At 39.0% G+C, this 27,923-nt stretch overlaps 2 protein-coding genes across 2 annotated transcripts in view; one reads left to right on the forward strand and one right to left on the reverse strand.

The window, feature by feature from the left end:
- Positions 1-27,923, forward strand: part of LOC140165047 (mismatch repair endonuclease PMS2-like) — a 128,206-nt gene that overhangs the window by 42,639 nt on the left and 57,644 nt on the right. Inside the window, exons 3-6 of the mRNA XM_072188465.1 lie at positions 584-731; positions 24,843-24,929; positions 25,645-25,850; positions 27,570-27,648. Of these exons, the coding sequence (XP_072044566.1) occupies positions 593-731; positions 24,843-24,929; positions 25,645-25,850; positions 27,570-27,648 (511 nt within the window). The 5' untranslated portion in view covers positions 584-592. The remainder of the gene's footprint in view (positions 1-583; positions 732-24,842; positions 24,930-25,644; positions 25,851-27,569; positions 27,649-27,923) is intronic.
- LOC140164161 (uncharacterized) lies at positions 11,099-14,701 on the reverse strand. The gene has a single exon (XM_072187403.1). It carries the CDS (start codon positions 14,306-14,308, stop codon positions 11,099-11,101), a length of 3,210 nt encoding a protein of 1,069 aa, XP_072043504.1. The 5' UTR covers positions 14,309-14,701.

Here is a 27,923-nt window from a genome sequence, read left to right on the forward strand (position 1 = left end):
CGGTTACATAGTGTAAATAAGGACCAGTGATTGCACTGACAAAATTTCATTGATATAGCTCTGGGCGATTTCTAAAACAACTATGTTTTTATGCTTATAGGTTTTGTGTTCCTTCCTCAAAATTCCAAGCAAGGTTGAGGTAAAAAAAAAAAAAAATTGTTTGTTTGTCCATAAAGGCTTATGAAACAGTTGGGTCGGTAGGTCGGATTTTTTTTATTTATTTTTTTTTACAGATATTGCACTTGATACTGACAATTTGAAGACTGGTAAATAAGTCAAAACACACAGCACTTTACTGGTTAACTCTTGAGATGATTCTGCATGTTATACTGTTCATTTTCTTTACATTTTCCTTCTTTAAATTTATACTAACCACTGTTCTACTAGCACATTCAACACAAATTAAAAAAAAAAAAAAAAAGAAGACACGGTCGAGGCCAGGATACACAGTCGGTCGGACATGGACAAACAAACAATTTTTTTGTGGCCTAATTCAATCCCATTTAGTGGAAGTGGAATGTGGGGATGTACAAAATGAATTTTAATAGTATCCCAACAAGCATTATTTTTCTTCTTGTTTTAGTTGGTTACCATGGCATCAGCTGGCTCCGTAAAAGCCATCAATAAAAGAGTTGTACATCAGATCTGCAGTGGACAAGTTGTGTTAAACCTAGCTACAGCAGTAAAAGAACTCATAGAAAATTCACTAGATGCAGGTGCTACGGTCATTGGTAGGTATTAACAAGGGGGGAGAGAGGGGGACATGGCTGTTTACTGCCTATGCATGATGACCACTTTTATATAGGACGCCCTCAATTTATGGCTTCTTGGGTGTACCTAATTAAGCCAAGGTATTACAAAGTTAATTTTTGATCAAGTTCCATTTAACTAGACATGCTAAACATGTAGCAAGCATGGTAAAGCAGAAACTTGTGTTGATGAATTGTTGCTTCCAGCAAGTAAGCCACAAAATACTCACAGGTAGGAAAATCATTAAGCCTTTAATTGAGAGCACCTTTGATAAAAGTGGTCAAAATTTTGGGAGAGGACAGAGAGACGATAGGAGCTTATAAAACTCATTAGACGCATGTGCTACGGTCACCGGTAGGTATTGACAAGGGGAAGTGGAGGGGAGACGTTTGGTTAAACCTAGCCACTGCTGTAAAAGAGCTTATAGAAACTCACTACACGCAGGTGCTACGGTTATTGGTATTCATAAGGTATCACACATTGTTAGGCCAAAAAAAAAAAGTTCGTCTCAAAGCTTGCGCGCGCGTTTGTAAAATCCCACGATTTGACAAAAAACAAATGCGGAAATTTTTTTTATTTCAAAAAAAAAAAAAATTTTAAGTTTTTCCAGAAAAATCGGTAAATCATACTTTTTCTCAAAATATCATGAAAAAAGTTGGGAATAAAAATTAAAAAAAATTAGCATTTCGCATTTGTTTTAAATTTCTCGTGAGCTTTGAGACAAACCTTTTTTTTTTTTGCCTTATCACCCATAGGAGGTAGTGGGAAGGGGAAGAAGTTGTGGTAAACATACAGCTGTAAAAGAGCTCATGCTATTGGGAGGCAGTAACACTATATAGTCCCCATGAATGACAATCCAATATGGCACCTATCCCATAGCATTATACATGCTGCTATTGGGAGGCAGTAACACTATATAGTCCCCATGAATGACAATCCAATATGGCACCTATCCCATAGCATTATACATGCTGCTATTGGGAGGCAGTAACACTATATTATATAGTCCCCATGAATGACAATCCAATATGGCACCTATCTCATAGTATTATACATGCTGCTATTGGGAGGCAGTAACACTATAGTCCCTATGAATGACAATCCAATATGGCACCTATCCCATAGTATTATACATGCTGCTATTGGGAGGCAGTAACACTATAGTCCCTATGAATGACAATCCAATATGGCACCTATCCCATAGCATTATACATGCTGCTATTGGGAGGCAGTAACACTATATAGTCCCCATGAATGACAATCCAATATGGCACCTATCCCATAGCATTATACATGCTGCTATTGGGAGACAGTAACAATATAGTCACCATGAATGACAATCCAATATGGCACCTATCCCATAGCATTATACATGCTGCAATTGGGAGACAGTAACACTATAGTCCCCATGAATGACAATCCAATATGGCACCTATCCCATAGCATTATACATGCTGCTATTGGGAGGCAGTAACACTATAATCCCCACGAATGACAATCCAATATGGTACCTATCCCATAGCATTGTACATGCTGCTATTGGGAGGCAGTAACTCTATAGTCCCCACGAATGACAGTCCAATATATTATGGCACATATCCCATAGCATTATATATGCTGGAATATTGGGAGGCAGTAACACTATAGTCCCCATGAATGACAATCCAATATGGCACCTATCCCATAGCATTATACATGCTGCAATTGGGAGACAGTAACACTATAGTCCCCATGAATGACAATCCAATATGGCACCTATCCCATAGCATTATACATGCTGCTATTGGGAGACAGTAACACTATACTCCCCATGAATGACAATCCAATATGGTACCTATCCCATAGCATTATACATGCTGCATAGCATTATACATGACAATCCAATATGGCACCTATGCTGCTATTATTGGGAGACAGTAACACTATAGTCCCCATGAATGACAATCCAATATGGCACCTATCCCATAGCAGTGTACATGCTGCAATTGGGATTGGGAGACAGTAACACTATAGTCCCCATGAATGACAATCCAATATGGCACCTATCCCATAGCATTATACATGCTGCAATTGGGAGACAGTAACACTATAGTCCCCATGAATGACAATCCAATATGGCACCTATCCCGTAGCATTATACATGCAGCTATTGGGAGGCAGTAACACTACAGTCCCCATGAATGACAATCCAATATGGCACCTATCCCATAGCATTATACATGCTGCTATTGGGAGACAGTAACACTATAGTCCCCATGAATGACAATCCAATATGGCACCTATCCCATAGCATTATACATGCTGCTATTGGGAGGCAGTAACACTATAGTCCCCATGAATGATAATCCAATATGGTACCTATCCCATAGCATTATATATGCTGCTATTGGGAGGCAGTAACACAAGTCCCCATGAATGACAATCCAATATGGCACCTATCCCATATCATTATGCATGCTGCTATTGGGAGGCAGTAACACTATAGTCCCCATGAATGACAATCCAAATATGGGACCTATCACATAGCATTATACATGCTATTATTGGGAGGCAGTAACACTAAAGTCCCCATGAATGACAATCCAATATGGCACCTATCCCATAGCATTATACATGCTGCTATTGGGAGGCAGTAACAGTATAGTCCCTATGAATGACAATCCAATATGGCACTTATCCCATAGCATTATACATGCTGCTATTGGGAGACTGTAACACTATAGTCCCCATGAATGACAATCCAATATGGCACCTATCTCATAGCATTATACATGCTGCTGTTGGGAGACAGTAACACTATAGTCCCCATGAATGACAATCCAAATATGGGACCTATCACATAGCATTATACATGCTGCTATTGGGAGGCAGTAACACTATAGTCCCCATGAATGACAATCCAATATGGCACCTATCCCATAGCATATACATGCTGCTATTGGGAGGCAGTAACACTATAGTCTCCATGAATGACAATCCACTATGGCACCTATCCCATAGCATTATACATGCTGCTATTGGGAGACTGTAACACTATAGTCCCCATAAATGGCAATCCAATATGGCACCTATCTCATAGCATTATACATGCTGCTATTGGGAGGCAGTAACACTATAATAGTCCCCATGAATGACAATCCAATATGGCACCTATCTCATAGCATTATACATGCTGCTATTGGGAGACAGTAACACTATAGTCCCCATGAATGACAATCCACTTTGGCACCTATCCCATAGCATTATACATGCTGCTATTGGGAGGCAGTAACACTATAGTCCCCATGAATGACAATCCAATATGGCACCTATCCCATAGCATTATACATGCTGCTATTGGGAGACTGTAACACTATAGTCCCCATGAATGACAATCCAATATGGCACCTATCTCATAGCATTATACATGCTGCTATTGGGAGGCAGTAACACTATACTCCACATGAATGACAATCCAATATGGCACCTATCCCATAGCATTATACATGCTGCTATTGGGAGGCAGTAACACTATAGTCCCCATGAATGACAATCCAATATGGCACCTAGCTCATAGCATTATACATGCTGCTATTGGGAGGCAGTAACACTATAGTCCCCATGAATGACAATCCAATATGGCACCTATCCCGTAGCATTATACATGCTGCTATTGGGAGGCCGTAACACTATAGTCCCCATGAATGACAATCCAATATGGCACCTATCCCATAGCATTATACATGCTGCTATTGGGAGGCAGTAACACTATAATCCCCACTAATGACAATCCAATATGGTACCTATCCCATAGCATTGTACATGCTGCTATTGGGAGGCAGTAACTCTATAGTCCCCACGTAATGACAGTCCAATATATTATGGCACATATCCCATAGCATTATATATGCTGGAATATTGGGAGGCAGTAACACTATAGTCCCCATGAATGACAATCCACTATGGCACCTATCCCATAGCATTATACATGCTGCTATTGGGAGGCAGTAACACTATAGTCCCCATGAATGACAATCCATTATGTTACCTATCCCATAGCATTATACATGTTGCTTCTGGGAGACTGTAACACTAGTCCCCATGAATGACAATCCAATATGACACCTATCCCATAGCATTATACATGCTGCTATTGGGAGGCAATAACACTATAGTCCCCATGAATGACAATCCAATATGGCACCTATCACATAGCATTATACATGCTGCTATTGGGAGGCATTAACACTATAGTCCCCATGAATGACAATCCACTATGGCACCTATCCCATAGCATTATACATGCTGCTATTGGGAGGCAGTAACACTATAGTCCCCATGAATGACAATCCAATATGGCACCTATCCCATAGCATTATACATGCTGCTGTTGGGAGACTGTAACACTATAGTCCCCATGAATGACAATCCAATATGGCACCCATCTCTTAGCATTATACATGCTGCTATTGGGAGGCAGTAACACTATAGTCCCCATGAATGACAATCCACTGTGGCACCTATCCCATAGCATTATACATGCTGCTATTGGGAGGCAGTAACACTATAGTCCCCATGAATGACAATCCAATATGGCACCTATCCCATAGCATTATACATGCTGCAATATTGGGAGGCAGTAACACTATAGTCCCCATGAATGACAATCCACTATGGCACCTATCCCATAGCATTATACATGCTGTTATTGTGAGGCAGTAACACTATAGTCCCCATGAATGACAATCCAATATGACACCTATCCCATAGCATTATACATGCTGCTATTGGGAGGCAGTAACACTATAGTCCCCATGAATGACAATCCAATATGGCACCTATGCCATAGCATTATACATGTTGCAATATTGGGAGGCAGTAACACTATAGTCCCCATTAATGACAATCCACTATGGCACCTATCCCATAGCATTATACATGCTGCTATTGGGAGGCAGTAACACTATAGTCCCCATGAATGACAATCCATTATGTTACCTATCCCATAGCATTATACATGTTGCTACTGGGAGACTGTAACAATATAGTCCCCATGAATGACAATCCATTATGTTACCTATCCCATAGCGTTATACATGCTGCTATTGGGAGGCAGTAACACTACAGAGTCCCCACGAATGACAATCCAATATGGTACCTATCCCATAGCATTGTACATGCTGCTATTGGGAGGCAGTAACACTATAATCCCCATGAATGACAATCCAATATGGTACCTATCCCATAGCATTGTACATGCTGCTATTGGGAGGCAGTAACTCTATAGTCCCCACGAATGACAGTCCAATATATTATGGCACATATCCCATAGCATTATATATGCTGCAATATTGGGAGGCAGTAACACTATAGTCCCCATGAATGATAATCCAATATGGCACCTATCCCATAGCATTATACATGCTGTTATTGGGAGGCAGTAACACTAGTCCCCATGAATGACAGTCCAATATGACACCTATCCCATATCATTATACATGTTGCTACTGGGAGACTGTAACACTATAGTCCCCATGAATGACAATCCACTATGGCACCTATCCCATAGCATTATACATGCTGCTATTGGGAGGCAGTAACACTATAGTCCCCATGTATGATAATCCAATATGGCACCTATCCCATAGCATTATACATGCTGCTATTGGGAGGCAGTAACACTAGTCCCCATGAATGACAATCCAATATGACACCTATCCCATATCATTATACATGCTGCTATTGGGAGTCAGTAACAATATAGTCCCCATGAATGACAATCCAATATGGCACCTATCACATAGCATTATACATGCTGCTATTGGGAGGCAGTAACACTATAGTCCCCATGAATGACAATCCAATATGGCACCTATCCCATAGCATATACATGCTGCTATTGGGAGGCAGTAACACTATAGTCCCCATGAATGACAATCCACTATGGCACCTATCCCATAGCATTATACATGTTGCTATTGGGAGACAGTAACACTATAGTCCCCATGAATGGCAATCCAATATGGCACCTATCTCATAGCATTATACATGCTGCTATTGGGAGGCAGTAACACTATAGTCCCCATGAATGACAATCCAATAAGGCACCTATCCCATAGCATTATACATGCTGCTATTGGGAGACTGTAACACTATAGTCCCCATGAATGGCAATCCAATATGGCACCTATCTCATAGCATTATACATGCTGCTATTGGGAGACAGTAACACTATAGTCCCCACGAATGACAATCCACTTTGGCACCTATCCCATAGCATTATACATGCTGCTATTGGGAGGCAGTAACACTATAGTCCCCATGAATGACAATCCAATATGGCACCTATCCCATAGCATTATACATGCTGCTATTGGGAGACTGTTACACTATAGTACCCATGAATGACAATCCAATATGGCACCTATCTCATAGCATTATACATGCTGCTATTGGGAGGCAGTAACACTATAGTCCCCATGAATGACAATCCAATATGGCACCTATCCCATAGCATTATACATGCTGCTATTGGGAGGCAGTAACACTATAGTCCCCATGAATGACAATCCACTATGGCACCTATCCCATAGCATTATACATGCTGCTATTGGAGACTGTAACACTATAGTCCCCATGAATGACAATCCAATATGGCACCTATCTCATAGCATTATACATGCTGCTATTGGAAGGCAGTAACACTATAGTCCTCATGAATGACAATCCAATATGGCACCTATCCCGTAGCATTATACATGCTGCTATTGTTAGGCAGTAACACTATAGTCCCCATGAACGACAATCCAATATGGCACCTATCCCATAGCATTATACATGCTGCTTTTGGGAGGCAGTAACACTATAGTCACCATGAATGACAATCCAATATGGCACCAATCCCATAGCATTATACATACTGCTATTTGGGAGGCAGTGACACTATAGTTCCAATGAATGACAATCCACTATGGGACCTATCCCATAGCATTTTACATGCTGCTTTTGGGAGGCAGTAACACTATAGTCCACATGAATGACAATCCAATATGGCACCTATCCCATAGCATTTTACATGCTGCTTGTAATAAATAAATAAGTAAATTTTGGATTTATAAAGCGCCTTTCTCCAGATCTTAGAGGACTCAAAGCGCTGTAATTTCGCTGCAATGGTGAATCATCACAATCAGATCGCATCAACTAGGTTGCTGCGAACGGCGCACACCTATCCGCATTTAGATTGTAACATCCACCAATTATCTGTGCAGCTCCCCAAATTCCATTGGGTGAAGGAAGTTTTGATAACCAAACAACTAATCTCCGATTTTTGCGATACAGGAGGAAACCGGAGATCCCGGAGAAAAACCAAGTAGAGCGAGCATGGAATCGGGATAAACCAAGTGCACATGAGTCCTTGGGCGCGCCGGGCTTGAACCCGGGACCTCAGTGGTGCAAAGCGAGGGAATTACCGCTGCGCTAACTCGCCCTCCCTTTTGGGAGGCAGTAACACTATAGTCTTCACAGCCAATTTTTTTGACAATAACACACAAAACAATCACATTCTAGTTTCTGTTTGTCTTTTAATGTGCTAGTAACTTGTACTTATACATGGACAAATACAGTTAAAATTATTTCAAAACTTGCAACTACATGTACAAGGCTATTAAATAATAACTACATATTACGTATAATGGAAAAAAGCAGCTTTGTCTTAAAGCTGATGAGAAGTTAAATTACCGTATTCGTCCGAGTATAGTCAAATGTTCGAGTATAGTCCCACCCCCCATTTTTCAAAAAATTCCAGAAATTGTTAAAAAAATTTATAGTTATTTTATTTTTGTTTTTTGTTTGAGTGTCCCTGACCTGTAGCTAAATGATAGGATCATTCATGGTTGACTTATTAAAAAAAATTGTTTGTGTTTTTCATCTGTGATAATTTGTATTCATGTGTTAATGATTTCAAATAAGTATGACATGAACACAAATTATCAATTTGCAGATTAAAAACACAAACATTTTTTGTCTTTATAAGTCAACCATAAATGATACTCGCATTTAGCTCAAGGCCCAGGGACACTCCAAAACAAAAATTTAGTGTCGTAACTATGAAGATAATCATAAGTGGCACCTGAACAAGAAATTTGAACTTTTTACATGATACGGTTTGACTTCAACATCCATTTGAACATTTCATGTAACGCTGTCATTGAAATGTACAGGGGTCAATGCACTTTCGTACCGTGTACATTTCAATGGAGGGCTTCATGAAATTACAAAAAACGGTGCCACAGTCAAATCTAAAAAAAAAGCTTAACGCCTAAATTTCTTGTGGAGGTTCCACCTATGATTATTTTTTAGTTATGTCAACTAAATTTTCAATTGGAAGAGCAAATTTGAATTGAATGCAAAGCGCCCTCATACCCTAATTTTGACATAAAATGGCCGTTTCCAAGAACATGGATGCTCCAAATCTTATACAACTTAAAAAAATGGACTCTTTGGCACCAATAACATATAAAACAACACTAATATCAATAGAATAAGACATAGAATAATATTTTTGATGAAAAATGACAATTTTCAGACCCCCCCCCCTCAGACCCCCCTGTCCGAAAAGTTTTTTGGCCGGCACCTTCTCATTTTTTTTGGCCAATTTCGGTAAAAAAGGTGTCGAAATGCTCAGGAGATCATCCTGCATCAAATAAGCTTGAGCCCTAAGGAATCTGACACATCACCCTTTTTTTACCCCTCTATAACCGACCCCTATTAGAATGCTGAATGGAATTTATAGTGTGAGTTTCTAAGTTGAGGCAACAGGTGAAACTTCTGTAAGTGCTTTGACCTAGCGACGTTGCAACTCAATTTGTTGCCTTGCATTTCTAGCTTCCTTTCTTTTCTGCCAATAATCTGATATCTCCCCATAAATTACATACAAAAATGGATTCATTGATGAATTGATAGGCAGTATGAACCCTATTATCCATACATACATTTCTGCGGGAAGCTTAATAAGGTTACACTGTGCAAGGATGCATGTTATACACAATGGTACCCAACAACAAAGATCTGTAAGCACAAGGACAGACATTTTGCGAGCCATGCGTATTTCTTCATCACGGGTTTGGGTTCGTGCTGCCTGTTTTGATGTGTTTCTTGCAGTTTGAAATATTTGTATGTAACATGCTGCTACCACCATAAAACACAATAGATTAACCCCAATAAAAATCACAATGGAAATGATAGGGGAAATTTGGCTCCCAGTAATTTCAGCAATGGTGTAAGTAACATTTTGTTCATATTGTTGTGGATCTATGACAATATCTAGTGGAACAGGCACTCGAATGTCGGCCCATTCGTACCATTCTAGCTCTGTTTTAGTATCAAAAATAGTCTTATTAATTTGAATGCTGTCATTCTTCAATTCGGTCGAGTGTCTGCGAACTATTGGGATACCAATGCACACTTCAGAAATGCTAAATGCATCACCTTCCTCACTTGCTAAGCCAATAGAAAGACCACCCATAAATATGGCTGTTAACCAAGCAAGGGCAGCACAAATTCGAGCCTTTGTTGTTGTTAGGCGACGGCTGCCAAATGTGTATTTTATTGCTAGTAAACGATCAATGCTTATCAGTGTAATAAAAAATACGGATCCTTCACTAGATAATATCGACAAAAACCCTGCTAGTTTACAAGCAAATCCTTGTCGCCACTGAAAGGCATATGATGGAAAGAACTCATTGTAGTATAAATCAGCAATAACTAAAATGAGCATGTTGATGCCCATGAGGAAGTCTGATAGTGACAATTGTGATATGAGTAATGTTTGAACTTTGTTTGCTTGTCTTTTTTGTGAGCGCAAGTAATAAGCAATTCCATTGCATGTTAACATAAATAGTCCAATAAGCCATATTGAAACCCTGATAGATACATTTGGTAACATTCTGTCACAAGTTAAATATTCTGGACGTGGTTCTTGAGAAATGCATTGGGCATCTTCAATAAAGCAACAGGATGAATATTGGTCAACTAATATCACAGTTGAATTGCTCAAATTGTTGAATGATTGATGAGTTATTTTGTACATGTCATTTCCCTAAGGTCTATACTTTCAAGTGTGGGCTGGAAAGCCTTAGAAGCAATTTCTTGAATAGTATTATGAGAGAGATCTAGAAATAAAAGCTCATGTAAGTGATAAAATGCATGTTTTGGTAGTTCTAAGATATGGTTATTGAAAAGAAAGAGAGACTGTAAGTTTTCTAGCCCATTAAATGTTTCAGATGTGAAATTTTGAAGCCTGTTGTCACTAAGATCTAAGACTATCAACTCTACTAGTGTTCTAAATGAAGGTAGAGTGAAAAGAATATTTCTACTCAGCGTTCAAATAGGTCAATGCACTGAGGTTTCTAAATGCACCAAAAGGGATTGTTGTCAAACTGTTTCCAAACAGATCTAAACTTAACAAATTTACAGTTGAATAAAATAAATCTGTTGAAATTTGGACAATTGTGTTTTTGCTTATATCAAGCACTTTTAATGCGTTGAGTGACTGGAAAAGCAGGGATGGATAATGTGTCAAATGATTACATCTTAGGTTGAGTGATTTTAACTCGTACAAAGTCTTAAAACAGTCATCTGGCAATGTAGCCAAGTTATTGTGACTCAGGTCAAGGGTCATTAGATTCTGTATTGAAGAGAATATGTCACCTGGTAGCATAGCCAAGTCATTGTGACTTAAGTCAAGGTCCAGTAGTCCTTCCATCCTGGAGAATATTCTCTTAGGCAATGTGGTCAAATCATTATAGCTCAGGTCAAGGGTGCCTGTGCCCCTCTGTAATGATGTGAATATACCATCTGGTAATCTGGACAATTTATTATTACTCAGATCAAGGGTACCACGGTGTATTGTCTGTAGTGATGTGAATATTCCATCTGGTAATGTGGTCAAGTAATTATTACTCAGATCAAGGGTACCAAAGTATATTGTTTGTAGTGATGTGAATATTCCATCTGGTAATGTGGTCAAGTCATTATGACTCATATCAAGGGTACCACTGTGTATTTTCTGTAGTGATGTGAATATTCCATCTGGTATTGTGGTCAAGTCATTATTACTCAGATCAAGTGTACCAAATAATATTGTATGTAGTGATGTGAATATTCCATCTGGTATTGTGGTCAAGTCATTATTACTCATATCAAGGATACCACTGTCTATTGTCTGTAGTGATGTGAATATTCCATCTGGTATTGTGGTCAAGTCATTATTACTCAGATCAAGTGTACCCCAGTCTATTGTCTGTAGTGATGTGAATATTCCATCTGGTAATGTGGTCAAGTCATTATGACTCAGATCAAGGGTACCACTGTGTATTTTCTGTAGTGATGTGAATATTCCATCTGGTAATGTGGTCAAGTTATTATTACTCAGATCAAGGGTACCAAATAATATTGTATGTAGTGATGTGAATATTCCATCTGGTATTGTGGTCAAGTCATTATTACTCATATCAAGGATACCACTGTCTATTGTCTGTAGTGATGTGAATATTCCATCTGGTATTGTGGTCAAGTCATTATTACTCAGATCAAGTGTACCCCAGTCTATTGTCTGTAGTGATGTGAATATTCCATCTGGTAATGTGGTCAAGTCATTATGACTCAGATCAAGGGTACCACTGTCTATTGTCTGTAGCGATGTGAATATTCCATCTGGTAATGTGGTCAAGTCATTATTACTCATATCAAGGGTACCAAAGTATATGTCATGTAGTGATTTGAATATACCATCTGGTAATGAGGTCAAGTCATTATTACTCAGATCAAGGGTACCAAAGTCTATTGTCTGTAGTGATGTGAATATTCCCTCTGGTAATGAGGTCAAAGTGTTATAACTCAGGTCAAGGGTCCAATCTATTTTGCTTAGTGACATGAATATTCTATCTGGTAATGTAGTGAGGTTATTGTGACTCAGGTCAAGGTAGAAAGATTCATTTAGTAAGCTGAACATATCCCTTGGTAGGATGTTAATGTCATTGTGGCTCAAGTCAAGATACTGCAAACTATTAACTGATGAATGAAATAAGCCAGGTGTCAAGGTAGTCAAATAGTTATAACCTAAGATAAGTACTTTTAATTGAGATATATTCTGAAATATGGTCATGGGAAGTTCATGAATGTTGTTATGGTCTAAAATTAAATATTTCAGTGTGTTGAGATCTGCTAATGCATGTGACTGAATGTCATTTAAACTTGTGTTAGCAAATGACAGACCCAAGACAGTTGGTTCGTAGACTATTAAATCTGTACTGGTCTTATTAGTACTGTCTGTAATGCACAAATACCGCCATTCTCGATAACCTAATGTACATGTGCAGGACAGAATACACTCACATTCACACTTGATTATGTGAGTAGTTACTTGAAAGGAGATATAGTCTTCTGGTCTGTCATACAAGTAATCTCTGATTTTATATTTCTTGTTTTGTTTGATTTGCTCCACAAGATGTCCATATAAAGTCAAATCACACACAGCAACTGTATCAGATAAACTTTCAAAACAAGTTGATATATTTACATCTTCAGCACGTATCTCTAGCAATATGTCAGTGTTCTGAAAGTGAAACCTGAATTGGCTTCCACTGATAGCCATCATGCAAGGAACATCATTATTTGACAGTAATGCATATTGACCTGCACAATACTTGGTTTCAAGTTCATTTCCTAATATTTCAATATAGAAATAAGAGTATACACTGTTCAGACCTGAATGTAGTATTTTTACAGATATAGCTGTACTACTCTCAGTAGTAACCAACACACTGCATTTGTGTGGACCGGTAAATGCGTTGAGTTGGATGTGATCGGTAGAAACTACTAGAAGTTGATCAATGTCACATGCATCAGTTACACCCAGGGCAGTGGGAGATGTGGGTATTTGTTGAGTAGTAGGCCTAGTAGGTATTATACTCAGAGCAGTGGGAGAAGGGGTAATTTGTTGCATAGTTGACTTTTTAGTTACACTCAGAGAAGTAAGAGAGGAAGGGGTGATTTGTTGAGTATTAGGCCTAGTTACAGTCAGAGCAGTGGGAGAGGAAGGGGTGATTTGTTGTGTAGTCGGCCTACTAGTTACGCTCAGAGCAGTGGGAGAGGACATCATTTGTCTTGTAGGCCTATTAGAAGCATCCAAATGTGTTGCAGTTTCCAACATGTCAGTCTTCCTTGTGGTTTGAGCTATGATTTCATAATTATTTTTAGTGCTTTCAGAAATAATATCACCATATTCAATAGCATATGATGAAGGCAAATTTGTTGGTTTGTTTCTATCATTTTGTTTTGAAGAAGATGCATCATGAAAATCAGTTTGTTGTGACTGATGTTCTATTTGAGTAACAAACTCTGTCATCATAACAGTGTAAGTTTCCAGAGAAGTTGGGCTATCATCATCACGGGGTCTTTCACAATTGACATTTGTGAGCCAAATCACAAACAGAAGTGCAAGGAATGTTTGTTTGTGAATTGGTTTGGATGGTTCAGTAAAAAGTGTCCTAAGCAGACTTTGCTGAGTGTATATGATCATTGTAATTTATAGGGAGAATTTTTGACAATGTAGTAAAAAACAATTGTTCTTGTTGTGAGCGTATTTTAATTTTAATTTTGAAATCTTGGATATTTTGTGCTTTTACAGATTAGTGTACAAAAATCAAAATGGAAAAACAAATGGGAAAAAGTTAGTACATAAAAGTCTCCTCAAGATAAGAATATGACTACAAATACTTATGTTACTACTTATACACAAAAGTACATCTAAATATACACCATATACATAAAAAGAAGTAAACCGAGCCAAAAGTAACAATTGCTGGATATTAGTGACTTAACAGACTATTGTAGAAATCACAAATGAAAAAAAAAATGGGGAAAATATAGTACATAAAAGTCTCCTCAAGATAAGAATATGACTTGAAATTACTTATGTTACTACTTATGCACAACAGTACATCCAAATATACACCATATACATGAAAGAGAAGAAAGCAGTAACAACTGCTGGAATGTTCAGTGCTTGGCTTTGGTTTTGGTGCTCAGTAATCTGGAAACACAGGCTTGTTCTCTAGTGCGCAGCTGTGAATGAAAACAAAAGGAAACAAAGTTTGATTCATCACATAATCACATTTATGAATAGAGGCCGTCAGCCTTTTCCGCGGGATCTGCCATCTTGTGGGTACTGCCGTTCTGCATGTCATGCGTTAGACATTACGCCCCCGATTACGCGGAACTCGCAGCGTGTGATGCACCTCTTCAGTCAAGCGTCAACGCGGTGATCTTAGCAACAAAACACTCCGTACCCACAAGATGGTGGCGTTGACGTCACAATGACTATCTCTATTAATTACCTTACCTTACCAGTCAGCATCATGCATTTCTGCACCTGCTGCCTGACGTAGGAAAAACTTCCCCATGGCCTGGTCCTTGAATTAATTAATTAATTAAATAATTAATTAAATAAACAAGCAAACAAACCGACAACCAAAATGGCATGTGTATAGATGTGTTTGACACACAATACGAAATACACTATTTCACAATATTAGCAGACATATCTCACAAATGCATTTGGCATGCAATTGGGACCTACTGCAGACCTGCGCAAACCGAGGACAGTGCTCATTTGAAACTAGGTCCACGCTTTGAATGCGGAACGACTTGCATTAAATAATGACACCTTACAATGTGTAAAATTAATGTAAGGTGGTCACATTAGATGGGAATGTAGAAATACGTGAACGACATTCATTTTACCCAATATTGGATATCCCTACCCACATGACACACCATTACACGTCAATTACCAACCAGTGACATCACATGTAAACCCCATGACACACCCAGGGGAATTACCCTGAGCAACCAACCAGTGGCATCACATGTAACCCCCCCATGACACATCAAGGGAATAACACTGGGCAACCAGCCAGTGCCATCACATGTAACCCCCCTTGACACATTAGGGGAATTACCTGGGCAACCAACTAGTGGTATCACATGTACCCCCCATATGACACATCAGGGGAATTACCCTGGGCAACCAGCCAGTGGCATCACATGTAACCCCCCTTGACACATCAGGGGAATTACCCTGGGCAACCAACTAGTGGCATCACATGTACCCCCCCCATGACACATCAGGGGAACTACCCTGGGCAATCAATAGTGGCATCACATGTAACCCCCCCATGACACATCAGGGAATTACCCTGGGCAACCAACTAGTGGCATGTAACCCCCCATGACACATCAGGGGAATTACCCTGGGCAACCAACTAGTGGCATCACATGTACCCCCCCCATGACACATCAGGGGAATTACCCTGGGCAACCAGCCAGTGGCATCACATGTAACCCCCCTTGCCCCATCAGGGGAATTACCCTGGACAACCAACTAGTGGCATCACATGTACCCCCCCATGACACATCAGGGAATTACCCTGGGCAAGCAACTAGTGCCATCACATGTAACCCCCCCCATGACACATCAGGGGAATTACCCTGGGACACATCAGGGGAATTACCCTGGGCACCAACCAGTGACATCACAAGTAACCCTCATGACACACCCAGGTGAATTACCCTGTGCAAAAAAGAACAACGAACAGAGAAGGAAGGAATGGAGAAGGAAGGACGAAAAGGAAAGAATGAACGAAAGAAAGAAAGAATAGAGACGGAAGAAAGAAAGTAAGAAAGAAAGAAGAAGGGAGGAATAAAGAAAGAAATAACCAAGAAAGAAGGATGAAAAAGAAAGAAAGGAGAAGGAAGAAAGAAAGAAAGCAATGATCAAGGAAGAAAGAAATGAAGGAGAAGGATAAAGAAAGGAGTAGGGAGGAAGAAAGAAAGGAGAAGGAAGAAAGGAAGAAATGGGAAGGAAGAAAGAGAGGAGAGGAAGGAAAAAGAAAGAATGAAGAAAGAAAGAAATGAGGGATGGAACAACACCAAAGGAGGATAGGACCATGATCTTTATGCTGTTAATTAAAAACAAAAGTCACAAGTGAATGATGCAAACAAGTAGTTTAATGAAGTATCAGAGTATATGATTTGATCAGTCCCAGCAAAATATACCTTGAAATAACCTTAAAAATATAAAGTAAAAACATAAAAATATCAACCAAATTTGTCATAAAACTTCCAAACCAAAGCATGGTATCATTAAAAACCTATTAGTGTTGCCTCTGCAATTTCATACACTAATATTTTGCTGGAATGGGTCACTGTTAAGCTTATGGATATAATGATTTAATTTGACGCAGAGTTACCATGGTAACTGATACTGATATATGATCCTTGTTGTGATTTAACCAATTAATTTGATAGAGTAACTGAAACCATGGTACAGAGAAGAGTGTCAGTTGATGTGGATGGACCCCGGGGATGAACGATACCCCTTGCCTTCATGCCTACATGTACTTCATGCCTATCTACCTTCATTTAGGTGTGGGTTTGGTGGGGGGGGTGAAGATGTGGGTGTGACACTGTTTGTACACTAAAAATATTAACAATGTATGAGGATACACACTTTATAACAAGGCATTGTCAAAGCCACAAGGTTGGGGTGGGGCAGGTATAGTTCCCTGAAACAAAATCATTGAAAAGTTGAACCATTTTAGGCAAAAATTAACAAATTTTATAAACAAATTAAGACTCCCCCATGGTTATTTTGCTTCCTTTCATCATGTTCATGCCTGCTTCCAAATATGGCGCCACTACTGTATTCAAGGCAGGGCCGAATTTACCATTGGGCCAGATGGGCCCGGGCCCAGGGCCCCCAATTGCACTGTGCATCTTCATTCCAAAATTGTGTAACTTTGTAAAAATTTTGCACGCTGGCTCTTCAAATAGCAAATTTCATCTTCATTTTGAGCTGAATTGAAATCTTGTGCGCGATTCATGCGTAACTGTCTAAGTAATATCGGAATGACCCTCCCCCTCTAAATTTAAATGCTTCCTCCGCCACTGTCGATATTATACAGAAACCAATATACTTGCCCACTTGAGGGTACATGCCTTCCTCACAGTGAGTTTGGGGGCCTCCAAATTTTGGCCTAGGCCAGGGCCCCCAAACAGGTAAATCCGGCCTTGATTCAAGGATTTTATAGAGGTAACCAAAGGGAAGAGGTGTGTGCTCCTCAGTCAAGACCCTTACCTCCATTTCCCCCTCTGATACTGGGTAGCACCCTCACTGCCCCCCTCATAAAAGTCTAGTATATAACATGCTAGATTTAGGCATAAGAAACTTGGATATATTTTGTACTTACCAGGAATCTACTTGCTTTTATGTCTCACAGAGGCCAAGCTGTAATTCTCAAGTGTGTAGATGACCAGCTCCTCTCCTGTGAGAAAAATGACAACCATAATTTCGTTATAGAATTGCTGATTCAGATGTGGTGGTAATAAAATGAAAGTAATTTAAATTGAACTTCAACACTACTTGTTTATTTTGCTTACCGAGAGCACTTTCGAGGAACGTCCTCGTCGTCAGCCGATGTTGTTAGTTCTGATGTTTTATTGGACACGGCTAGAGACCTGACGTCATCTAGTGTAATGTCACCTGATTAAGTTAGTCACAAGCCGTTTCCAAGATAACATCAGAGCTAACAACATTGGCTGACGATGAAGAGGAAGTTTCTTGAAAGGCTCCCGGTAAGCGAAATAAACAAGTAGTGTTGAAGTTGTAGTTGATTACTTTCAGAATTATTTTCTTTCATTAGCATTTTTATTTGTTTTGTGATTTTAGTACCAAACTAAATCTAAGGACCCAATCTAATATTATCTTTGTAGATATGTGCTACAAACCGTGACAGGGGCTGTTGTTCACATTTTACACGTACATGTAGTAAGAACAATTAAGGTTATACGATGTATTGTTGGTCGAAGCAGCAGAAAAAAGTAGTTCACAGCATCTTGCGAATGGTAGTGAACTTTAGCAAAAATTGCATTGCTCAATTCATAGTGAGCGTGTAGAAGAATTCAAATATCACAGATATACTTTTGTAGGTCCTGTGGTTCTTGAGTTATGTTGTAAAGAGGGCTGAAACAACAACACTTTTGTAAAACGTACATAACTCATTAACAACAATAAATTAAGTAAGTTTTCAAAGTGTATGATTTGTAGAATGAACTTTTGCAAAACACCAAAGTGTTATTTTTCAATAATATATTGATTCAGATAATGAAAATCTACCAATTGTGTCAAAATGGTAACGAATTCTATAATTTGCCTCTAACATTCCTGGAAGTTGATAAGTCATAAGTAGAGTACTTTTTAATTTTAGCATAGTGGCAGCCTGTGAAAAGCTTATTAAAGTTTAGGAGAAATAATCTTGGGTTCATGGACCCCCCCTAGCAGTTATTTTAACAACCACTACCCCATTTATAATACTGTCAGCCCCAGAGGTGTGATGTTGTACACATACTGTGAATTACCAATATCCAAACATGTTGGCAAATGTTAGGAAAATATACAAGATTTTTTTCAATAAAATCACAAATTTGATTACATTGATCATTGGAGGAAATTGCATCATGACACTGTGATCTATAAACTGAGCACTAAATCCATCCACTGCATGTAATGCTACTATGCACCACACCTAATCCAGGGGCGTGTAGGGATGGATTTTTTTTCGGACAAGATGGATACCAACATTGTGCACACTCAGCTGTTGATTGGCTAAGGCCACGCAACTCTATAATGAAAGCTTACTGGATGTACCGCTACTATGCACCACTCCCAATCCAGGGGCGGGGAGGGATGGATTTTTACTCAGTCAAGCTGGATACCAACATTGTGCACACTCAAATTGGCCCACATTTTACCTTCCGTTTTCAAAATATTCCACATTAGACAAAAAGAACAAGAATTGCACATTTTAACCTTGTAGTATTTACATGTTCATAAAAATTCAAAAACAATTCCAACCATTCCTCTGACAGATTGCACAGAAAATTTGTGTTAAAAATTGAGCAACATTAGATAAAATAATGCTCCTGTAACACAATGAACATTATTATGGTAACTTGGTAAGAAATTACGCCATTGATTCTTTTTATTGCTTATTAAATTTATTTGTTTTCGAGATCCAGCAAATGTACAAGTTTGTTTTGTTGAGAAAATACAAAATAAATATTGCTAAGTTGAAGGCTTAGCACTAGCCAAAAGCTAAGGTAAAAAAATTGTTGTTTTTGTACTGTTTAATAAAAAAGATTTTATTGACATTCATCTTACAACAAGACATGGCCAAACAATGGATACAAATAAGTAGAATATACATGTTACAAGGCATTCTAAACTACATCAATAACTTAATTATATAATACTAAGTGAACTAAATAATGCAAATAGTGTTACTAAAGTCCGTCCATCCAATTCCAGGATCATTCGCTTGAATGGATAGGTGGTTTTGATATTGAGTGGGGTGTGTAGTTATAAAATGTAGTTTTGCCTATTATCATGACCTACAGATTATCTGTTACTCTTCCATACTACGGTTATTGTAGCTATATTAACATATTTATAATGGATCAAAAGTCCAAATATCCACCGACAAGTACAAAATCAATTTCTTTTTGAAGCATCATCTGTGATTTCGGCATCTGAGAAAATATGCAAAGGCTATTTAAAATTGATCTGGGTGATCAGCTAGAGATGAGGGCCATCAAAGATCTTTATTATGTTATATGGTGTACTTCTATCATGTCTATTTAATAGCCCTACAACTTCTTGTTCATATAACGTTTAAAAAATCTTTAAAAGAGAACACACCGGTAGGCCTAGTAGTAGGTACAAGTTTTAAAATGTGATATAAACGTGTACATGTATATTTAGATGATTAAAAAAGGTATCAATAAACAAAAGCATTAGGATAAATCAACTTTGTCAGTTGAATATCTAATGTGTATGGGTATTAATGATAATAATAAAAAGTTGACAAACTGAATTTTATTTTTTCTGAATATTATGTGAGATTAGGGCAGCCAGTATTATGTGCTATTCTGCTGCTTGATTAGTTGCAAAATTACTGTATAGTTGATTGTCCTTGTAAACAAATTTTCGTATTTCTTCAAGTGGAAAAATATCCTGTTATGCGCCCGTTATAAACAAAAACTTTTTTCACAAGTGGCCTCTTTCCTATCATCAAAGCTACATCAATCTTTTCTGAGTTAGATGGGTTTATGTTCTATTTACCAGCAATGAGCCATTGTAGTTTTTGTCAATGAACTACTTAAAGGAGTATTTCGTGATCCTAGAATCCTCTTTTTATGACATTTTTCAGTACATATCCACAAAAAAGCATATTCCCAAAATTTCAGTTGATTCCGATTTTGCGTTAGCGAGTTATGCATGATTATGTGTATTACACTGCTCCATAGACAATACATTGTAATTTCGTTCTGGTGCACCAGAACGAAATTCAAATTTCGTGATATCTTTGCTAAACGAATTAATCTGCAAGAAATATTTTGTACATAAACGTTATTGCCAGAGTATTCCAGTAATATAAAAATCTCAACATTTTTTGAGAAAAGTGGGGGGATGAGGCTGTGGATCACGAAATGCCCTTTTAAACTACTTAATACAATAAAAACCGATTCCTTTATTGGTCAAATTGCAAGCGACTTGATTATGAAGCAGTTTTACAGTAAACCCTCTCCGAGATGGTAGAATCGTCGAATGACGTCATTGGACGTTTCGTTCTGGCGTGATTACAGTATAGTTATTGATGCTTGAAGAACGCTGATCAAATGCAGATTTGATATATGTGACGTGTCATGTCAAAAGGAGACACTTTTGGGCAGGATCGTAAATGGAGAAATAACCAAAAACCTGCCCGGGTGTGATTTTTTCACAATTTAGGTTTGTTGCGAATTTGTGATGTTATTAATGTTAAAAATATTGTCTGATAGTTTCAGACCGGAATATAACTGGTATCTTGTATTTTTTGAGACATTTTTCAAGGTAATTCCTACTCTCAACATTGCCAATGATATTTTTAAAGGCCGATATCTCAATTTCCAATTTTATAATACCGTAACTTACAAACTCAATATCTTCGCTTAGGAATGTCCGATTTTATTGGGGAAAACGGCATTGTGGAGCAAAATAACTCTATATTTAAGATATGTAAAAACCTCAAAATTTATAACCTGCCCAAAAGTGTCTCCTTTTGACATGATACGTCACATATAATTAGCTACTGCATGAACAGTTTCGTGATCGTTAGCACTCATTATCAAATGAAATTTTTCCAAATTTGTCAAAAATCAAATTTATCACTACAATGTTTAAACGAGTTATCACGCAAGCTATTATATTCACAAAATGCAAAATGTGTACTTACCAACGTGGGTGCTCTAGATGACTTGATGTCCTCTGGATCCAGAATCAAAAGAGAGACAAATTCAAAACAAAATGCTGTAGAGTTGGCGTACTTTGATTTGGTATAACAGTGTTCTGATACCACTTTGATGCTGAATGATTCCCAAGTCCAAGCGATTGGGGTGATGAGTTGGAAACAAGCGTCTTATCGGCATGAAAAGGCAAGATGCGACTGATCACGCAGCTACGGATATCAGTATTTATGTGCAACCTAACCCCCACCCATGCCCAACCCTCGTAATCCAGGCACCACTGGTTGTCTTTGAAAATTATTCCCGTGACTGGAATCACTTTTTTTTTGGATAATGACATTCTGGGGGGGGGGGAGACTTACACATACTGGTATTGCAAATATTATGTAGGGACATACATTGTAGTCAAGATAAGCTCTATAGTTGGTACTTTTGGAATTCTTGAAACTTTTTATACTGCAACTTTTAAGTTGCAGTATAATCTATCCTTGCAGACCTCCATTTCAGCTTTTCAGTCCACAGTGTTAAACACACTAATAGTTCTTCACCAATAGTTCTTCAACTTCAAGCTCCTGCCTTTGGAAACCACTTATTATACAAAATCTACTCTTTTTAGGCCTGCATCCTTATTGCTTAAGTTGCTCAGCATAATTAATTCTTTTTCACCAAACACAGCAACTTCCAAAATGGCTATTCTGAGGTGTATTTCCTGAGACTCCTTTTTGGAAATGTAACCACAATCTCTTGAGTAATCATTAGCTATAATTAGTCCAAATTTTTATTCTAAATCAGTAAAAGCTTACTTTGAAATAAATAAGCTACCCACCCAATGTTAAAGAGTGCCACCCCCAGGGTAAAATCTCCACTAGTTACATCTATCGCTACCATGTACGTCCTGATTGGATTTTGAAGTTTGAAATATTACACCAGTAATTTGTTGAGATTACGTGCTAAAGTTTGTCAGCTTTCACTGCCACCATTCAATTAGCTTATTAGGAATAATAATATTACATGTAACTTTACCCTGGCTTGTGTTTCATGATGGTATAAACACTATCCATCTTTGTCAAAGTTTGAAACAAAACACCGGAAATTTGTTAAGCTTACCTGCTACAAAGTTTGTCCGATTTATAGTGAAAGTCAATTTTTTTTTCCGGGGGGGGGGGGCATTGAGGGGGCAAAGTGAATTTCAGGGTGGGCAAAATCAACCAATTTTGCATAAAATTACCGTAAAAAGGTGAAATTTTGGGTTTTTACTGGGCGGGGAGGCAACAGGGGGGGGGCAAGAGTTCTGACTGGGGGGCATATGCCCCCTGCCACCGCCACTGGTTTCAGGAGTCATTTTCCATGTCCAAGTCACCCAGCAAAATAATAAACATCTAGGCTTTTGGCTGTTCAGATAACCCTAAGGTGCATTGGCTTCTTATTTGCAATAAGCACCCCATTTTGAAAAAAGATGGCAATGCCCTTGTATGATGAAAATGGCACCCTTTTTGACACTTTGTTTCAGATACAGGTGCACCCCAACTAGTGAGTGACCATATCATCCAGGCATTCAATTAGCTTTATTAGAAGTGATATTACGTATTAGTCAATGCAGTGAAGATGAGAAAAGCTTTTTTAATCTTCTGTGGTCAATGTAACTAAACCCTTTGTCATGTTTCATGAGCCTGGTGATGGTATCAACACAAACTGTCTGTTTTGTTTAAGTTATATTGCCAATATAATTAATCAAGATTGTAAAATAAGAGTGTGCAGGTACTAAACCATGGTATTGGCATCAGTACTGTGAACTTCCAGCTCATGGGTTCTAATCAGTTGGCCCGCAGGCCAAATCCGGTCCACTGATATTTGGCCTTTAATTGACCAAATCTAAAATGTAAAGGGAAACTAAAAACTGGGAGTGTATTTTGCCCTCAAGCATGTATGTTTGAAATGTGTTTGTCCCTCTTGTGGCCTTTGAACAATTAATAAAGTTGGGAAATTTTGCTCTAGCTCCCTCACCAACACACCCACTGTACAAAAAAATGAGGAAGAATTACTACCGCTGGGGTTGAACCTGCAACCTTCCTATCACGAGCCAAAGACCATAATGCTATGTCACTGTGCACTCAAAACTGTTTAAATGAGGAAGAATTACTACCACTGGGTTTGAACCCGCAACCTGCCTACAGGGCTGACGTCAAAATGACCAATTGTAGGACCGGCAAACAATTATTCCATCCCGTTCTAGAGGTACCTCTTTTCTTATCATAAATAACGAACCGCTTGTCTTGGGTCACTGAAATTCCAGTGTAGTAATTGGATTCCTTGCCCCTATAATATACATAAGTTTTGTTACCACTGTTTTATTAGTTTTGGAAAAAAATGCAAAAATAAGCAAAAATTTATTGAGGGGTGTAGTACCCCCTTAATAGAGTATGACATGCAAAATTTTAATATTAAAAACACAGAATATCATGCATTTAAAAAAAAAAAAAATTTAGGGTCAACAATGAATGATCCTAGCATTTAGGTCTAGGCCCAGGAACACTCCAAAACCGAAAAAAATAAATAACTTAAAAACAAAAACAAAACAAAAAACAATTTTTTTTGGAAATTCGAGTATAATCCCACCCCCACCCCCAATTTTGAAAACTGGTGTGACTATACTTGGACGAATACGGTAATAGTAGTAAAACATATTAAATAATGACAAATTTTTGTTACAGAAATCCGCCTGCGTGACTATGGATCTGATCAGCTTGAGGTCATTGACAATGCATCTGGGATTGAAGCCAGTAATTTTGAAGCCTTGAGTAAGTAAATAACTGCCTCTGTTTAAATTAAATACACTTTTGTCGCTAATAATATTAGTTTTTGCTTGGGTTCAGTATCAATGTTTATGAACCAGTGGCGTAGATTTCTTTTTGACATTGGAGAGGATGGGGTTAGAAAAAATTTCTTGAAGTATAGTGAATCCAGCACCTTTTGGCGACAAAATAACTTTATGGTACAAATGCGCGCGAAGTGTGTGAAAAATCTTTCCATATTGAAGCTAAACTGAGGAAATAGGGTGCAAAAGTGGAATAATCGCACACAGTGAGCAAAAATGTGCACGTTTGGGGCTAAAATGGCCAAATATGAGGTTAAATTGGTCAGAAACCCACATGCAAGCGTCAACATTGAGGGGATGATTGTATGGACCAATAAATATTCAATGCGACTTTGGTTCTACACTATAGCGCGACTGACTAGCGGTGCCCGTGTACCGCATCGCTGTACCACGCCGTTTTGACAAGTTCGCGCTCTGAAGTTCTAAAAACAACAAACTCGGTCAAAAGGTAAATTTGGACACAACTGCACATGCTCTATGCCACAGGAATCCAGTTACAAAATCCGTCACTTTTTTTCCATGTACTTTTCTCAGTCATCAATCCAGGTTGGCGAATGAGGGCAGCAGTCTAACCACACCTCCAAGCCTTAAAAAAGTGTTTCTATTTATTTATTTATTTATTTATTAATCTCCTGTAGCTTTAAAGCACCACACCTCCAAGCTCCAAGACTTTTCAGACCTTAGTAACGTTGCTACATTTGGTTTCCGTGGTGAGGCTTTATCATCTTTGTGTGCACTTAGTGATTTGATTATCACAACTTGTCATAAGTCACAAAGTGTCGGAACGAAGATTGAATACGATCATAATGGCGCCATCAAGAAGCAGTCTCCATGCCCAAGACAGGTGAGTTACTTGCCAAGGTTTGGGTGGAAATGGGATGTGGGCAGGTCTCCGTGTCCAAGGCAGGGGAGTTACTTACCAAGGTTGGGGTAGAAATGGGAGGTGTGGGGTCAGGGGTTGGGCAGGTCTCCATGTCCAAGATAGGTGAGTTATTTGCCAAAGTTGGGTTGGCGATGGGGGTATTGGTGCGCAGGGGTTGGGTTAGAGATGGGGGTGTGGGTGGGCAGGGGTTAGGCAGGTCTCCATATGCCCATGACAGGGGAGTTACTTGCCAAGGTTGAGTTAGAGATGTGAGTGTGGGTGGGCAGGGGTTGGGCAGGCCTCCATGCCCAAGATAGGTGAGTTACTTGCTAAGGTTGAGTTAGAGATGGGAGTGTGGGTGGGCAGGGGTTGGGCAGGTCTCCATGCCCAAGATAGGCGAGTTACTTGCCAAGGTGAGGTTAGAAATGGGGGTGTGGGTGGGCAGGGGTTAGTCTGGTCTCCATGCCCAAGACAGCCAAGTTGCTTGCCAAGATTGGGTTTATGGGAGTATGTGTGGGCAGGGGTTAGGCAGGTCTCCATGCCCAAGGCAGCCAAGTTACTTGCCAAGATTGGGTTTATGGGAGTATGTGTGGGAAGGGGTTAGGCATGTCTCCATGCCCAAGGCAGCCAAGTTGCTTGCCAAGATTGGGTTTATGGGAGTATGTGTGGGCAGGGGTTAGGCATGTCTCCATGCCCAAGGCAGCCAAGTTGCTTGCCAAGATTGGGTTTATGGGAGTATGTGTGGGAAGGGGTTAGGCAGGTCTCCATGCCCAAGACAGCCAAGTTGCTTGCCAAGATTGGGTTTATGGGAGTATGTGTGGGCAGGGGTTAGGCAGGTCTCCATGCCCAAGGCAGGAGAGTTACTTGCCAATGTTGGGGTAGAAATGGGGGGAGGGAGTTGAGCAGGACTCTATGCTCTTGAGAGGTGAGTGACTTGCCAAGGTTGGGTTAGAGATGGGAGTGTGGGTGTGCACGGGTTGGGCAGGGCTCCATGCCTGAGACTTGACTTGCCTCGAGGCCGGGACTTTGGGTCTTACAGTGTTCCGACTCAAGTCGCACAAATCTGATTAAAAAACACAAAATCCTCTAGCTGCCTTTATACTTCTCACCATGATATCAGCCAGTTGGTTTTATTACTGTTATTTTGACTTCACATGCTGTTTCCTATAGTATAGTAGAAACAAATTGCTGTAAACATTTGACGAGAGTTGATTGATTGTTATTGTATGTATATCCAGCAACGGACAACAGTATTGCTCAGTAATTTACTGCAGAATCTGTTTTACATTTATAGAATCTATTAACCCTAACACTCCCAGGTACTACAAAATACTACTTGATTATGCACTGGGTGTGCGTGCATCCCACGTGATGTGATGACGTAATCACCCTATGTGATATATATAGACATGCTTTTGTTGGCCAGACCCGTGGCTAAGTTGTCGCCGACCTAGTGCTTGGCATGCGAGGGGTCTCTGGTTCGAATCCCATCCAGAATAAACAACTTCTTTCTTTGTTTTCTCTCTTCATTCCTTCCTTTCCCTTCCAGTCGACAAAACGCCCATGGGGCATTGGGGTTAAATATTGATGTTAATTCTTATAGTGTTTCTAGCAAGAGACTGTTAATTCCCAATACTACTGCAGAATCTGTTTTACATTGTACCAATTAATTATTGATGTTCATTGTTGTTGTGTTTCCAGCAAGGGACAACAGTACTACTGCAGAATCTCTTCTATACCCTGCCTGTCAGGCACAAGGAATTCTTGAGAAATGTGAAAAGGTAAGATATCATATATTTGCATGTCATCATTGAAAAGAGTAGGTCTTGTTGGTTGGAAAAAAAAATGTACAGATGTAAAATGAAATTTTAAACAAAAATTGAAATTGTCGTCTGCGGTCGATACCCACGTGGAGAGGGTTAATTTCCTGCAGAAGAAACTTGTGTGTATGTTAGAAATATTGGTATTTCTGTTGAACAGAGTGGAGCATTTAGCCATGAATTTGTGGATAAATACCGGACCTTTATTGTTATTGTGTTTAAATTTATTATTTTG

This window comes from Amphiura filiformis, chromosome 11 (assembly GCF_039555335.1).
Source record: "Amphiura filiformis chromosome 11, Afil_fr2py, whole genome shotgun sequence".
Lineage (NCBI taxonomy): Eukaryota > Metazoa > Echinodermata > Ophiuroidea > Amphilepidida > Amphiuridae > Amphiura > Amphiura filiformis.

Excerpts from the sequence above, each read along its gene's own strand:
- LOC140164161 (XM_072187403.1), bottom strand. The coding sequence starts at position 14,308 with ATGATCATATACACTCAGCAAAGTCTGCTTAGGACACTTTTTACTGAA.